This window comes from Atractosteus spatula, chromosome 3 (assembly GCF_055471065.1).
Source record: "Atractosteus spatula isolate fAtrSpa1 chromosome 3, fAtrSpa1.hap1, whole genome shotgun sequence".
NCBI lineage: Eukaryota > Metazoa > Chordata > Actinopteri > Semionotiformes > Lepisosteidae > Atractosteus > Atractosteus spatula.
The window spans coordinates 21,672,479-21,690,029 of record NC_142708.1 but is presented as its reverse complement, the minus strand read 5'-3'; the positions used below and the strand labels follow the sequence as shown (position 1 = coordinate 21,690,029).

At 37.7% G+C, this 17,551-nt stretch overlaps 1 protein-coding gene across 2 annotated transcripts in view; it reads right to left on the bottom strand.

Annotated features, from left to right (window-relative positions):
- Positions 1-7,677: 7,677 nt before the first annotated feature.
- The window catches only part of ap3s1 (adaptor related protein complex 3 subunit sigma 1), a 36,507-nt gene continuing 26,633 nt past the window's right edge, over positions 7,678-17,551 (bottom strand). Inside the window, exons 6-7 of one of the 2 annotated variants that reach the window (XM_088911758.1) lie at positions 16,309-16,350; positions 7,678-8,269 (exon numbers count right to left, since the gene is read on the bottom strand). In XM_088911758.1, coding sequence (XP_088767884.1) covers positions 16,315-16,350 — 36 coding nt within the window. In that variant the 3' untranslated portion in view covers positions 7,678-8,269; positions 16,309-16,314. The remainder of the gene's footprint in view (positions 8,270-16,308; positions 16,351-17,551) is intronic. The other variant, XM_088911756.1, reaches the window with a different exon arrangement.

The following is a 17,551-nucleotide window of genomic DNA, read 5'->3' as shown; positions in this document are numbered from 1 at the left end:
ACTTTAAAATAATTGGAAAAGTCTTACATTTGACATACTGTATGATCTAAAGTTATGTTTTTTTACAAACCATTTTCTTGCTTCATATCTACTAATGCACTTCCAATCATGCCAAATATTTGTATCTGCAGATGTTTGATTCAGTCTCTGGTGAGTTGCTTTAATTCATACACAGTGCTACAAAATGAGGAGGCCAACATTAGATGCTAAAAACAGGTGGTTCTTTTTCCTGTTTTGCTCATGTTACTTGGATTTTCACTACTGAAAAAAAATTAAACAATCTTCTTTTTTGACATAACATAGTGATCTTTGTTTCATGACATCCTTTTGTATGGATAATTTGGAAAAAAAAACAACTCACAGAATCCGAGACATGACACAGAACTACTGTTTCATTTCTTAAATAAATGTTTTTAGATTAAAATTTTATATCCAAATACAACTTAACACATCCTTCCAGCCATCCATTTTCTTACTGCTTCTTCCAATTCCACGAGAACAGGAGCCTATCATAGCAAGCAACAGGTGCAAAGCAACTTACTGTTATACTGTGGCCCCTGTGTTACAAGGGCCATGGCAAGCTGAGTTTCAAACAAGAGAAGCTTCAGAATGTCTTTGGAGCAACTTGGAGGCTTAAGTGAGGGGTGTTTCAAAATATGATGCAGGCTAATTGGAGAGGTTGAGTAAATGTTGGGTTCTTAACCAACAGAAAAAAGCTGTCTGTTGGTTCAGCAGAAAGGCAGGAGAACCGCAATTGGGAGGGATGGAGAAAGAGCTGTCAGTAGAGAGAGGCAGGGTCCCCCAGTGGGGAAAGACTGACAGAAAGTGGAGGTGGAAAAGGCTGGGGAGAAGATGCCTCACAGGAGACAGACAGTCGAAAAAAAGGTTAAAATGTTGCACCAGCAGAGAATGCTTTTCACAGGGCTTGGTACTGCTAATCCGGAGGACAGTGAGAACAATATTTTGTTAGGGGAAAAGGGCATTTGTTAGGGAAAGTGTAAAGTGAAAGCGAAAGCTGTCAAGAACTGGTTCTGCAGTCCGTGTTGGGTGTTGTAATACACCCTATGCGAAGCGGTAAAGGCTGAAGGAGACAGGAGGCGTAGTACGGGGAAAAACACACAGGGATTTAATGGTGCAATAAAGTAAATAGTGAGAGTTTGTGAGACAGTGAACAGGGAAATAAACAGCGGCATCCAAATCCGAGCAGGTCTAAAACAGGGTCAGGGCACAGTCCTTAAGTCCATTTCCGACAGATCCATCCTGGGATGTGACAAGGTCAAAATCCCCTGGAAGTGGAAAACACGAACACACTAACATGGAGATCCTGGGATTTCGGGGCGAGGTCCTCTAGACCCTGGGCTCAGAAGCGGGAAATGTCGGCGATGAGGCCTATGCCCTCAAGCCATGGACATGGGGTGACCTGGTACAAGGCGGGCCTCACAACATCCACATCCTAATGGTGAGCCCTAAGCCCTGAAGGCGCTGAGAATTAATAGGGGGAGGCACACCTGGAACACATATACTGTAAATGATCACAGGGAACTATTGACAGGAGTAAATGGAGCACCCTCTAGGGGTGGAATGTTGACCGTGACACTAGCTCAGTGTCAGAGCGTTGATAAGTGGGGCTAATGCCTTAATAGACAGTTTAATAGAATTTAATGCTGATAGAACTTGGGACTGACTGCCTGATTGAAGGACAGGTGATCTTTGAGAAATGTATCCCCATCATTTTTGCAGGGGGAAGCTGAGAGCCTGTGTTAATGTTCATGTTGCCCAGAGCAACGTCAGAATATGAGCAGCTCCCAGCCCAGGCATAACGGATACACTCTGAATGGAACACCATCGCATCACAGGGGAGATACAGACACAAACACAGACGTACACAAACCCACACCTATATTTTTCCCAGAAGCCAATGGGAAAGCCAAGCCAACTAACCTACCAGCAATAACTTACCAGACTATGGGAGAAAACTGGAGCGCCTGGAGAAAACCCAGGTGAGCACAAGTAGATCGTACAAACTCCACTATGCTAACCACTGTGCCACCGAAACTCCCCAATTTAATACATACAGTATGGAAGATTATTCTCGAACAAAGAGTTAAATTATGTCATCACATTTCTGTGGTAAGAACAAAATGATTAAATGGCTAAGGAAATTATATTTTCCACAACTGTCTATATCCTGAATTAAAATCATCTGTGTCCTGTGCTATGACTCACACTGTCTCTGGAAAGATGTATGCCATTAGATGTGTCTTTCTAAAAGGCAAGAGAAAGGAAAACACTCAAGCAGAACAAAGGTAACAATTGCCTTTTTAAAATGTTAACAGCATTAAGTGCTTGGTGCATTTCTGCTATTCATCTCCATAAAGTAGTACAACTATTCAACTATAAATTATAAAGTCTCAAAGGGGAATTCTTCACTGACAATACTGTTGCCAAATGTCTGTCATTGCTATTAAGTCAAGGTTGCACTTTAATAACTAATAATGAAAAGAGAAAACAATTTTCCCTGAAGTATTTGGGGCAAACATCTTTTCTCTCCATGTAGCTCAAATATAACTATGAAAAGAAGCTATGTTATACCCTTTAACATATTCAATTTTGTCTATCTGACTGTAGGATGCAATTAGAACTTTGAACTGATAAACAGTAAAACCTCAATATTTGCAAGTTCTATATGTGTGATTTTGCCTACTTGCATAAAATTCACCTTTTCCACATTCATAGACCTAATTCGACTATTCATGGGTTGTGCAGAAATAGAGTACCAACTGTGGGCACCAGCTTCCACAGCATCTTAATCTTGCAGATCTAATTCAATCAACCTGCGGTCTCTGTAAAGGTGTAGCATATTTTAACAAAGAGTTAACATCCTTTAGCAGCAGGGCATCTTATTCAGTTTCCTTCAGGAAAGCATTACGTGTATTGTGTATAGACCTGTTCCACATGTGACACAGCATTGTGTTGGGAAATAAACATTAAATAACAAAATAACAAACATTATGTATCATAGTCTCAGTTCTCACATGTCTTGCAATAGAGAATACAAAAAGAAATTCTAAGAGAATCTGACAAATCACAGGAGCAGAAGGATGAGTTGGGTGAGTGGGAAGGGAGTTAATTCCCCTTAAACTTCTTTATTATTACTGTGCTGAAATAAACTTTATTACAGTATAGTAGTGCCGCATTTATAACAGTAGTAAAATGAAAAAAAGTGATCTAGTAAGAATGAAAGAAAGAATTCTAATACAGGGTAAGCTATAATATTTTAATGAACACTTCTGTGTCGGCATCTCTGGAAATGACAGGATGGAGACAACTGTACAGGCTCACTGAAAGTTACTATTGTCCTTTTCATTACAGTGGGCCATGCTAGTCATGGAGTAGGTAAATAGCTAGAAAAACAGAAAAAAGAGGCTGGACACAGATGGAGAAAAGGGAAAAAGTGGGGATTTTCCCTTTTTATAAAGGGAAAAAGGCAGGAAACCTGGGGTAAAAGAGGAGAGGTCAGCCGGGGGGACACAGATCTACACAGCACCCCTCAGCTTCTTTGGCCCTGAGGGAGACCTTGACTGACTGTATTCAGAGTATATGGGAGCAGCAGGGATCTGGTCTGGGAAGGACTGGAACATGCAGTGGGCTTCCTGGACGAGGGAGGCCTTCCATTCATCAACTGGCTCTGAGACCATCATCCTGTCTTCTACCATAGAGAAAACTGTCTGTTGGAGCGCACATGGACATGGAGTCCCCAACCTCTCCGTCTCCTTTCTCCGTTCGATGACCTTACACAGGCCCACTCACCCGTCATCCATCCCAGGCAACTTTCTCGGATTCGCATAGTCCCATAGTCCTCACCTGCGTAGCATCTCACAAAGCTCTTAGAGGGAAGGCGTCCAGTGATCTTGATCTCTTGGATTGTCTGGACCCCAGCTTCAGTTCCCTTGCTGTCTTTTCTTGAAAGCACTGGCATGGCAGCTTTACCTGGTGCCTCACAGCTATATTCTCACATAGCAGATTCACGTGCCTGCACACACTGTCTAGCAGTGTGACACCGGTCCCCCTGTTGTCCTCTCTGGAAGATACAGTACATGCCCTGCCATGAGGGTCCAGCAGCTCATGGTGGGTGGGGTCCGCTCCATGCGCAGAAACTTCAAGGTACCTAAAGCTCGCAAATGCTAAAGCTTTACTGTATTTTAAGAAATTAAAAGAGAAATCCCACATGGAAGGTGAGTTAAAGTATAGCATGTAACGGTAATTGTATTTTTCTAATGTTGGCAAACAAAGGTGATATGATTGCTTATAGGTTTAAAAGCTATAGTGAAAGATTTTTAAGCAAGTTTAAAAACATTGACAGTCACAGAGTCTCTAGTGGGTTTTGGCAACAAGCAATTACAGCCTCAGGAGCACCAGCAAGAGAGAGAATCCTTGAGTTTGAGACTAGAGATAGACCTTATGTCTACGGTCTGTAACTGTAAATGCCTTATCATATATACAGTATATATAATTGTTACATCAAATATGCCAAAACACAAAATAACACCACCAAATATATGGTCCACACTATTTGCTATGAGCTTTTCAACCTTTTTATAGTGCATTGTCCAGCACTCCAGTGGTAGCAGGTATGAATGTAATATCATTATTTCTTACCAGTGGTTTGCAGTAACAATGAGTGAAACTAATTTAGCAATAAGAAATTAAATGGGTGAAGAAAACTTCAATGATCAACAAGAGCGCACGCACCCGCAAGCACAAATATAATAAAAACAGCACTGAGGACTTTCCATTTCAGTGAGAGGGGTGAGCCTGTTTATTCGAGCAAAGCATATGTGAATTAATTGGTTGAGCCTTGATACAATTCACAACTTTGACAACAGAGTCTAACAGATTTTAAATTCTCAGGCATTTTCTTGACTGCCAAGACCTCAAGGTGGATGCTGCAGTGCGTCCACTTCATATCTGGAGCAACCTCTCTAATTCGTGCAACTAGACGGCTGTGTCTGCCTGTTAACGCTCTAGCACAAACTCCGATGCATTTTTTCCAGTCAATGTCATTCTCTTTGATAAATTCATTCAGAAGCTGAAATATGTGCTCTCCTGTAGTTCCTGTTGGTAGTGGCTTACAGAACAGAAAGTACTCATGGGACATACCCTCAAACTCGTATCTAACGTACAGTAAATGAGCAAACTGGCCAAATCAACGGGATCTACAAACTCATCTAATTGCAGTGAAAAGCATCTGCTCATCTTAACGTGCTCTATCAGCATATTTTTGACATCAACTGCCATATCAATAATTCTACGATTGTGTCTTTCGGAGGTGTCAGCAGGTCGAGCTGTTTAGCAGCCTTTCCTCCACACATTATATGTGTCAGCTCTTTTGCCAACAGTAAACAAAGTTCTTCACAAACAGTGTGGGGCTTACCTGCTTTAGCAATCCGCAAACTTGCATTTTTCCCCATTTCCGTTTCAGGAGTCCATCTCAGAAGTTAAAAGAAGTTTTTATTTCATGCGCATTGGAGCGAAACAGAGAAGCTCTGTGTATTTTTCTCAAATTAACCTAGAACAGTCCTTAAATATTTTTCTATCACACTTTCCTGTGCTCACAAGATTGGCATTGGTCCAAAATCATGCACATTCTCCTACCTCCCTATTTGCTGGAGATAACTTTTTTTAAATATAATTGGTCACTTACGTTCATAGCACGCATTCCTATACTGTACAATGGTATAGAATTACATAGTAGCTCTTGTGTCCACTCAAGTATTAGCACGCGCTGTATCATAGTACATAGGCTGCGTATTTGACACAAACTAATTTTATTAAAATAGAAAATATGAAAACCCGTCCCAATTTTTCAGTGCACACAACAAATTTCCAGGGTCATCTGGCGTACCACCGGGCGTCGCTCCGCGTACCACAGTTTGAGAACCACAGATCTACAGTAGCACATCCTAACTAACAAAAATTAGTGTAAGAGAAAAGACCTATCATCATACTTAGAATTAAGTATTATTATAGATTTCTAATAATATTTGTGTTGCCTTTCTGAACCCACTGTTAATTTCTTCTGATCAATGCAATAAGACAGTTGAAATCTTTCTTTTTGTCAACATCCTGAATAGCCAAGCATATTCAGAACCAAGCCATAGCCGGGACAAACCAAGTTCTTCCACCTGTGGATCTTGCAGCCAGATCCCAAGAAGACAAGTGTGGACTGTCTGTTTTAAATACAGTCAGAAGTTAGAACGACATTACTTCCTTGCAGAGCTGCCTGAGGGCCAATGCTACCTACTGAACCCTGATACGAGACTCTCTCTCTTCTCTCTGCACCCAGGATACTCCCAAGGCAGAGTAAGCAGCTGTCAAGACCACATACTAATCCAGCATGCGCGGTCTGTATATAGCAATATATAATCAACAGATTCTAAAAATGAAAAGGTTGTGGTGGCAGGGTAACTTCTGTTTACCATGTTTTGTGGTGTAGGCATAGCTACCTTTCTACTGACTGTGGAAATTAGGTTAGTTCAAAGATATTTAATGATTTTAAGAAATATCTAATGGGAAAACTAAGAGTGAAGTTCTGGTGCAGAATGTTTTAATTCTCTTTTTGCCATGAGCATTTTGTTTGTGAATTGAAAATCTAACATTATTTTGGTATATGTTCTTAAACTTTGAGTTCTGGTTACTGTAATTCATTCCCTTAAACAGTTCAGCGTTTTATCAACACAGAATATGCTATGTCACAGTTTACTGGCTTTTTCGAAAGATCCTGAAGAATTCAGCAGAGCCATTTACAGATCATACAAATCAAAAAAACAGATGGCCTGTCACTCAGTCACATTAAATTTCTCGTTAATTTGTTGTTTTTTTAATTTCAAGATTGTGTCACCATTTCATTTTTTCAGGAACTGAAAAAAGCATAACAAATACATGTTAAAGGTATTTAAGGTATTTTTTACTGATTGACACACCTGAAATATTTTGGAGAAAATACCAGCAAAGATCTTAAGACTATGCTTGATGTGCTGCACGCCAGCTTCAGCACTACCACCATTCACCGGTTCACACTGAACATACTATCCTACTTATAAATCAAACCTTTAGTCACATGCTATGAGACGTTTTACTTATACATTAGCTAGGTATAAAAAATAATTTCTTAAAAAAAAACAAATCAGAATCTCTACTGGGTGCCATTATTATTCCGCCTTCATTTGATATAACAAAGGATAAAAAAACGTAAAAATGGAATATGATATTTTTAAACAATGCAATTCCATATAGCACAAAGAAATCAGTTGTATGCAATTTTTTGTCAGAAGCAAAGACATATTAAAAATTATTTGTGCAGTACTCAACAGCTCAATTACTTTGAGTCTGCCAGCCCTGAAATGTCATAACATATTTTTATGATTAAAAACATTTCTCTGAATGACTCTGCAAATACAAATGTAAGAAATAAACAGTTTTGTGGGGGTGCTCATTTTAATACATTCCGAATGGGACTTGAAAAAAGTAATTCCCATATCATTTGAAAACATTAAAAATAACACTGTAAATACCACATCGAGGAAGTACTATTAAATTTGATTTTTGAGGTAAGGGTATCAATAAATAAAAAAAAAATGAAGCCTTAAAAAAAAAGAGTGATTAAAACAGAAGAAAAAAATGTTTGAATTCTTTATTGTTCTGCAGTAACAACAAAAACAACCCCCCTACATGCAAAGATTGAAGTAAAACAGCAAAAGAAAAGATGAAGGAAAAAATACATTTACATATAAAAAACAGATTGATTTATATAAGAATAATTTGTTATAACTGTTTTTACAAAGTCCAGGAAATATTTTAAATACTTTTCTGTATTTTTAAAATACTGTAGCAGCGAAGACAATGACATGCCTTTTCACGGGCAGAGGAGTGTAATTAAGAAACATTGTAAGAACTCTCAAATTACTTTTAAAGAAAAAAAGCAAGGCAGATAACATTCATTTTCCATAACACAAAACAAAAAGAATCACACAGTACCTTCAATTTTTTTTCTCTGATAAAAGTTAAATATTTTTTCTTTGATTTGGTAAACAAATTGCATCGTAAACATTGGTGAAGCAGTGTACTGGAAGCAGCCACATTATTTAAAGGAGGGCAGATTTGGCACTTTTATGCTGATATCTCCAATATTAATATTTCGGGGGATTTCAGGAAGGTTCATATTCTTTACAGCAGACACAGCCCTTGCCGGAGCCCCTGCTAGACCAGCCTGCACACAGAATACAGACACAGTTAGGGTTAACAATACAATACCATGAAACAACAACACAGAGCAAAATAAAACAACCCATTTTAAACTCACTGTACATTTACAGGCATGAACAGACCATATTCAAAGCACAGACTCCATCCGCATACAGTATGTACGAACTACAGTACATAAATAGATGCACATGCACATTTTTCCATCTTGAAATGGTTTATATTCAAAACATACAATGTAGGACACAACATACAAGAAGAGACAGAATTGTAAAATGCCGTTTTTGGGAATGTCATCCCCACTAGCTGTTTTGGAGCATTTACAGAGTGGAAACAAGACAATGCCAATAAACGAGGCAAGTAAAATTACAGATTTTCTACGTGTGGAAATATAGGACATACAACATGGAAATGCATTTCAAGGCTGTCTTTAGCATACTAGTAAAAAGATCAATACCACAACGTAAAATCCTAGCGCATATTGAAGGGATACTGTATGCTTTTACATAAGTCAGGTAAGTCAGGGCTTTCTTAAGATAGCAATTACTTGTGAAAACGCTTTCAATATACTGTGTTTTTAAACTACTGTGTTAAAAAAGCCATACACACTGATAACTTAGCACAAGGTCAGATGTCAACTCCAATTTTTCTGTTTGTGTTGTTTGTGTTCTCTGTCACGAAGACATGCTATCTTAATTACCTAACAGAATTTTTCATTTACTCGGTAAATGCACAGTGTACAGTATGCACTGTATAGTAAATACACAATGGCTCTGTTTTTGGTATTAAACTAAGTCAATTTATAAGAAAAGTATCAAGCATTGAGGACTTTATGAGATAACGCATAAATAACTCATACGGTCCCCTGAAAAAAATTCCAAAACCCTCCAGTAAAAGCAGATTTGTTTACGGTATCATGAATTGCAGTGACCCTTAACAGACAAGTGTGCTACCTGTCTTTTCCTTTCCAACAACCAAAAGAGCTGTGTCATTCAGCCTGGTGTTAGGTAAGAGTGGACATGGGTCATATATAATGATGTAACACTTGGTGGAGAAATGGTATATTTTTTACTCTTTATCAAACTGATGATGCAGTATGGATTTTGTAATAAGTATGAGAGAGGAATAATAAGGGGTGCCCAGTACCCAGAGTGAAGAGCAGTAGGAAGTGGTATTGTGGGCTACATTGAAAACTGTGAGTGTACAGCCTGTCTGTATGTTGCCAACTTGGCATGGCCTGTGTCACACAATGCACAGCATCCTTGTCTGGTTACACACTCATACCATGACTTGCACAGAAGCCCAACTCCGAAGCGAACATGTGAGGGATCCCCTTGAGAGAAATGTTTGCAAAGTGTTTTTTTTAGTCAAATAGAGGAGCATGCCTTGTTTTTAGAAAACTAGTTAATACCAAATGCTGGCCCGAAGGATATCGGGAATTTATTAACCAAATACTCCAGCACAGTTATTACGAAAAACAACAGGAAGTAATTGTTATAACAATTGGAAATCTGAGAATAAATTCCAGCAGCTATATCCTCTTGCAACTCAACTACCACTGAAGCTAAGCAGATGTGAGCCTGGTCAGTACCTGGATGGGAGACCTCCTGGGAAAAACTAAGGTTGCTGCTGGAAGAGGTGTTAGTGGGGCCAACAGGGGGAGCTCACTCGGCAGTCTGTGTGTGTCCTAATGCCCCAGTTTCTCAAAACGAATAGGAGTGTTACCTTGGTATCTTGGACAAATTTCCCAGTGACCTTTATCAATCATGGCCTCCTAAAATAATCCCCGTCTATGAACTGGCTTTTTTAAAATTAAAAATAAAGATAATAGTGCATTTCCACAACGTGATTTTGTGAATTGTTTTTTTTAGAACCACTTCCAAGATTTGTTGCCCAGCAGGCTCTTCCAGCGGGTTTATTATTTTTATAAATGATCTAAGAAAATAAATAATCCAAGTTGAGAGGGAAGCCCCTCCTGTTTCATTGCCACCTACATGTTGTTTCTTAAAAGTGGAGTCATACTACATTCAGTAGTACACCTCCAAGTGAAATGCTGCGGCTCCTTTTCCAGAGCGTGTGGGTTATGCAGTAGATGAGCATGGCAGAGTGGCCTTTTGGTTTGATTTCCAGCTGTCTGCTCTACAGAAATAACTGCACAATAACCGTACACTGCACTTTAGAACCACACATTTGTTGGTCACATCTTTTCTTTGAAGTGGTGGAGCACATTTTTTCTATCATTTTACTTTAGAAGAATGTTCTGATTCAGACATAAAACATTTTAAATGAAATGTCTAGAATTTGAAAGGCACTTTTACTTCTCCAAATATGTATAAAGTATGATACAATTACATTCTGGAAAAGGGCACAACCATTTTAGGTATTACAAATTTGTTAGTCCTGTGAGGAGGAATGCAATATCGTATTGGGCCAAAATATTACGTACTTTACTATACAAAGTAGCACTTACAGAGTGGATAATAATAAATCCTACAAAGATTAACATAACATTCTGTTAAAACATTCAATGGTTTGCCATAATAATAAAAGTAAACCCAATGCAAAGTCATTTTGGTGCCTCAGTTACATACAAACTTTCATAGCACTTTTGTATTTGGGACTCTACCAGTGCAAGCTTTACTGCAGGCCATGATAGTGTGCACCTCCTTGTGATAACCTCCTTAAGAGCAAGTTTAACTCATGTTCAGGGTAATTCACAGGTGAACCATGAACCGTACCAAGGGCTCTGCAACTGCTGAAGCACGACTTATATTGGTCAAATGTCAATGTGCACTCTGAAGGGCCTAAGAAAAGTCAGACACTGAAAAACTGATTTTTTGTAAAAATATGTATTTGTAAAAAAACAACTGACATAAGACCTGGGACATCTGCACATCTGAAAAAGTAAAACAATAAAAAGTGTAAGCACTGCCTAAGCATGTTAATAAATGCCTCATGAAACCTTAATCACTTTATTTGTTATTCCGCCAATATTTCTGCAACCAGAATTCAAGCATTTAACCGTCAATTCCAAGGTGTCAACATTATGTTTGACTGCCATTACTGTTAGCTGATAGTTAAGGCCTATTATGGCGCTAAGTTACCTTTTTTTCCCCCCCAAAAGAGATTAATGGCAATACAAGAAATTTTAAAGATTGTGTTTATATATTTACTACTTTTTTGCTATAAAGAAACCACATTAATAGTTTTACCTAACTATCACCCCTAGCTGATGTTGAAAGTGCTTAAACATTTTAGTTTTAATATACAATAACATCTCTTCTTTTTGTTCTCTTTAATCCTGTGTGGAGTTGTTGTTACATTGAGGTTTACCGTTTTATTGCTCCTATTTGAGAAGTATCTAAGAGGACACCCCACCACTTTTATATGAATTACCCCGACCACAAGTTACTGTTTTTGTTTTCTACACATGAACTTTGAGAAAACAAAAAAATTAGGCTCACTGTTGAATTAAGGGAAAACTGTCATAAGGTACAACAAAGACTTTTAGACGTTAAGATATACATAATGAATGAACTTGAAACCACTACTGCTGTTGTGATCTGAAGCCTTGAACACTTAATTTAGATTTTTTTCCATATACTGTACATAGGACAATTCAACTGTTTTCAAAACATTTACTATGAAACTGAGAATCTTTTTTTTTTTACTTGTGCCTGAAGTGAAAATAAAATTAAGGCACTTCGGGTTAAAAATAATCTTGTTTTAGTAAGAAAGTTCTAGAGTGGTAAATACACAGACACAATATACAGTCATGCACTCTAGTAATGACAATGAGGTTACAGCAGGCACACAATTATCACTGCTTCCAGGAAGACATGCGGCACAGTCACAGGAACATTATCGATTATATACTCAATGAGGAAAGAGGAACAATGGTGCCATGCAAACAAGCTGATCCAGGAAAGCATCTGATCAGAAAAGCAAAACAAGCTAGAGGAAACGGGAGAATTTAGCTCAGGGCTTATAAGGTGATGTCTGCTGATCCATGCCAGACCATAAGCTGGGGAATAAACCCCAGTGTAACTTCAGAACATGATTCAGGATATTGGCACTCATCATACTATATATAGATCACATCAGGTTAAATCTCCTTGTTTCTTTCAGTCTCTTGTAAATTCTGAAATGCCACCTTTATTGAGCCTTTACCAAAGATGTTTAGTTATTTAAGGCTCCTTAATATTGAACTCATTTTCAAAGCGTGTAAAGAAACATATGATCTATGCATGTCAAACAGAAACTCAGTGTTTGCCTTTTCTTTAAAACTACTGTATTTGGCAGCAATATAATCAGTTGTGGACATGTAGTTCCCAACCTGGGTGCTAGAGGTGGGTGTGTGACATTGCTTCTATCAATTAGTAGCTTTTAAGTAGATTAGTCAAGGCACCATTGCCACTCAAGCAGCAACACAGAAGCACGAAGGGTAGTGATTGCTTTGTGATTTACATTACCATGGCACTTATAACACGAATGGCATTGTTAAAGGGGAACTGCAGTCCCAGTTTCTCAAATCTGTTATTAAATCTCGGTAACAAAATTAATTCATTGATGGTGTAGAAAAACTTTAGTAATTTGGAATTAAGCACTACTTGTGATGTGAAGCGACCCTTCCTGCTCACTAGTCACTGCAATGACTAACCCTGATATTATAATAACCCCCAAATATAAAAAATGGCATTGCGGTGACATTTTAACCCCAATATCCTGGCTATATTTCTCTCTGGTATTGTACATTTTGACCTCACTGAATTTTCTCCTTAATTCAACTTCTCAGTCCTTTACCTGATCTGCAGTGCATTGGGGCTGATGTAGAACCCAATGCATACAGTTGAGTTCTACATGTCAGTGTATGGAAAGTAGCACTATCCCATATGTAAACCACTTAGGGATGGTTTGGAACGGAAAGTGTTATAACACTAATTGTTTATAAACAGTTATGACAGATACTTAACTGTATCTGAGCAAAACTTAACTGGGATACTTTTGTGCAAGGAAAAAGAAAACACATTTGAACCAATATAATCTGTTGGATTGTAATGTCTTTGAGAGTTCTTCAGGGCAGTAAATTATTGATTTAGTAATAACTACATTTTCATATCTAGTAGTTCATTTCACACTATAGCTAAAGCCTTGGAAAAACACACTAGTTGCCTTATGCTACAGTTTTCTAAAATCTAATAATTTTACCTATGCCACCCTTGTAGTATTAAGATGATGATTAGTTGAACATTATTGCTCATTTTAACCACAATAACCTAAAAAAATGTAATAATGATCAGCAGTTCCCCTTAGCCTCAAGGCTGCAGTTTCAGCAGTGGCCATGCAGGCCCAGTCTATGCTTCACAGATGAAAGTGTTTTTAGGAGTATCTGTGGTTGCTTTCTGTGCACACTTTAACCTTTACATCTTGGTCTTATCTATCTACTAAACTTTAAGTACTTTTCTGGTTCATTTTGTACTTCAGAGGAACTTCTACAGCATGTTAGAGATAATGTCATGGTTTGGATGAAACGGTCTAGAGTTAAAATATTGAGGTTTCCAATCCAACACTTATGGTACATTAAAATCACTGAGTACAATACAAAGTACGTTTTTTGTTCTAAAACGATTAGATGCATGCATGAAATGATGCAAAAATAAAATAGTGATGCATATTAATCTCATGATTACAAATACAAATTGCACACTGTGAAGCAAAAATAATAGTTTAATGGAGTGGTGGCACTGTGGCTAAAGATCTGCGCCTGTGGCTGGAAGGTTGTCGGTTCAAATCCTGCAGCCAGCAGAGCAATCCTACTCTGTTGGGCCCCTGAGCAAGGCCCTTAACCCCAACTGCTCCAGGGCGCCGTATAAATGGCTGACCCTGCACTCTGACCCCAAGCTTCTCTCTCCCCGTCTGTGTGCCTGTGTGTCTCTTGGAGAGCAAGCTGTGGCATGCGAAAAGAAATTCCTAATGCAAGAAACTGTATGTGGCTAATAAAGTGATCTTATCTTTATCTTTATCTTAGAGTTGTAGGGAGTTATTTAGTTTGGCAAAACATATGCACTCGTCCATTTCTCATGAAATGGTGAAGGATGACTTGTCTGGCCATATTGCCTTTCTCCACTTCTCAGCAGTGCAGTGCCCGAAATCTTTGCACCACTGGACTCACGTACTTGGATTTCCAACTGTGATGAGCATTTTGTGATGTGACTATGGTATCCCACTCTGTGGGGTTCTCAGCACACTTGCTTTGCTAACACCACAGGCTGAAATTTGTACTATACTGTATGATTTGCTTTCCTTTTTTGACTTGTGCTTTGAATTTATGTACATATATTACAATCGGAGTAGTATCACTCACTGTTGTCTTTTGCTGATGATGTCTTTCCCTCCATCTTATGACTACTCCATACTTCCAGTATACTTTGTGCAACATTTACCAAGGTGTTTCTATTCTTGTGTCCACTGAGTGCATATTTGGTTCACTACTGTACATTATACAAGAAACATGTTTCTTCTAGCAAGTTATAATCACTTTATTATGACACCTTAAGAGCAAGTAGCATTTTAAAACTGTAAAACTGCTGTCTAACCCTAAGATTGAAAACTTCCCTTAACTCGCAGGTATTACCAGAATTATTCTTAATTATACCTTACATCCAACTAACCACAGCCATTATAAAATGACATGGTAAAATCAACAAATCACATTAGAAAAATACTTAAATACTTAATTTTTAAAATTGAAACCTTTCTTCAGCAACCTACAAACCTTCCTGGGCTGAAAGTAAAACACTGCATGTAATAAAATGATGGCAGTTCGGAGTGCAAAGACACATTTAACAAAAGTGAATTTCATTGCTGTACAGTCAGTGCAGTTCTGTGCACACCACCACAAAAAGAAAACAAAATAAGTTCTGGCGATACATTGCAACTGAAAAGTGGAGAACTCCCTGTTTTTACAACTGAGATGTCCTTTGGGGACAATCTTGACCATGATTAGAGACTCCGGGGTTCACCTATAATTTTCATTTCAGAGCTGTACTTGAGATGCCTGAGCTCCACAGAAGTCTTACCTTAAACAGCCAGACCCAAAAAGCAAGAAAAAACTACTACTGGCTCTCTTAACTACTTTTATTTCTCACAAAAGTGCAAATATTATATTCATATAATTAAATGAATATATATTGTATCAGTAATACATAACTTTTAACCCACATTGGGCTTTCCAGATAATCACTGCAAATAACTATGAGTAAGAATTTCCCTTGGCTTAGAAGTTCATATAGTAGGTTTATAATTTATAAATATATGTATGCTAAATATAATAAATTGTTTATGGAAGATGCTACAGTACTTCCACAATAAAATGTCACAAAACTGTTTTACTAAATTAAGCATAGTTTATAACGTGAAACCCCCAATTCCTCTAAGGTCCTATAGGCACTAAAGGCAAGTGCCTTTGTTCTTGATTATGTAAAGTGTTTTTCAGTCCTTAATTCACTGTTGCATAACTCCCTTGGCAAAGTAACATACCACATGAGATCAGATATGGAAAATATTTAAGTCAGTACACCTAACATCTTCTTTCATTTTTCCCCGCAAGTTCAAAAGGGGAAAAATATGGTCCAGATTACCTGTTTAAGAGACATTCTGGGGTCTGCCTTAAAGGCTTAAGCGTTTCTGGCATCATTTGGCTTTCAAATATTTAGTCAACGGCAGACTATATACAGTAGCACAAACAAATGTACATACAGTACATACAAACATACCCCAACCACATTAAAACGAGCACCCCCAAACAGACTTTCTAAAAAACTTCTGTACCCACAGTATACATATCAGCCTTTCTCACAAGCATCTGTGTTTTGTCCCTTCATAAGCATTACTATGCTTGTGCCCGGTCTATGTTTTTGCTTGGTGGTGTTTTATCCATGTCAAGACTGCTTATTTTAGCATGACAGATCTGCACACACATATTTCCATGTGTATATAGAGATACTTTTTTCTTTGGCTGTTGCTTTGTTCGAAAATCCACAGTACCTGTGTCTACCTGTCCTGTCTGGGAGACTGAAAGATAAAGGTCTGTAAGAGAGAAGAATGGAAAGAACTAGAAAAGGTCAAGAGATTAGGAGAAATGAGGAATGAATCTTAAAGCACATAAAGATTAAGTACAGTACCATAGTAACAGAAAGAGTGATGTGACCTACCATAGACCAAAGGGTAACTGAAGACCATTCTGGTCTCCACTATGATACTTTCATATGCAATTCAAATATGCTACCACTTTATACAAAATTGACTGTATGAAAAGCTCAAAAGGATATAAATCATGAAGTCCATGATGCCAGTCACTAGTGGCATGTGTATAGGCATACTATACAATTTTTTATTTTTAAAGACCATAGGATTCTTAGCATCTTATTTGTGATTACGCACTGTACAAAAAAAAAAGGTTAGTTAATTCAACCATTGCAGGACTAATGTAAATATAACACTGTAGGGTGAAGTCTTTTTAGCTTTCTGTCTTTAAAAACTTATCTATAAGCTAACAAAACAAACTCCTGACTAGTTGGACACCTCTGTAAATTAGAAAGCAAAATTAACAAAGTTAATTTCAAATTAATAATAGAGGTTAACAATTTAGAAAGTGAATTGTAAATTAAACTTTGGTTATAAAGGAGACAAATATTAATTACATGATTAAGATTAAAGAGAAAAGAAAGCCACTTCATGTCTTATGCATATGAATCACATTAACTTTTTCAGCCATTTTGAACTGCCAGGATCACATTGGAATTATTTTTTATTTAAAGCAGCTGAAACAAGGTACTATTAGAGATCAGTTCAGTGTACTGCTGTAATACATTAATTCAATCCCAATTTTGAAGGAAGTCAGGTCTATGGTAGGTCTGAGAAGAGGAGACAAGAGAACAGATTTGATGTTTCAGGAGCAGTCAAAGACTTGCTATACATCTGTCATGAATGATTCAATGGCTTTGGGGTGTAGCCATTTCAATGGCTAAATTTGGGTTCTTGCAAAACTTTAATTTATAAACCAATGACTTCAATGCTACGACAGCAGTTCCCTTAGGTTTAAAATAACTAACATACTGATTCCTAAACTAAATATCTTACATTTGTGCACATTTACTGTACTAACACGTTCTGAAATTATTTTTTTTCTGGTGGGATCTAAAGAAAGTCTACTTCAAGACTTCAATTTTAAATACAGTACCCAATTTTTCAGTGCACACAACAAATTTCCAGGGTCATCTGGCGTACC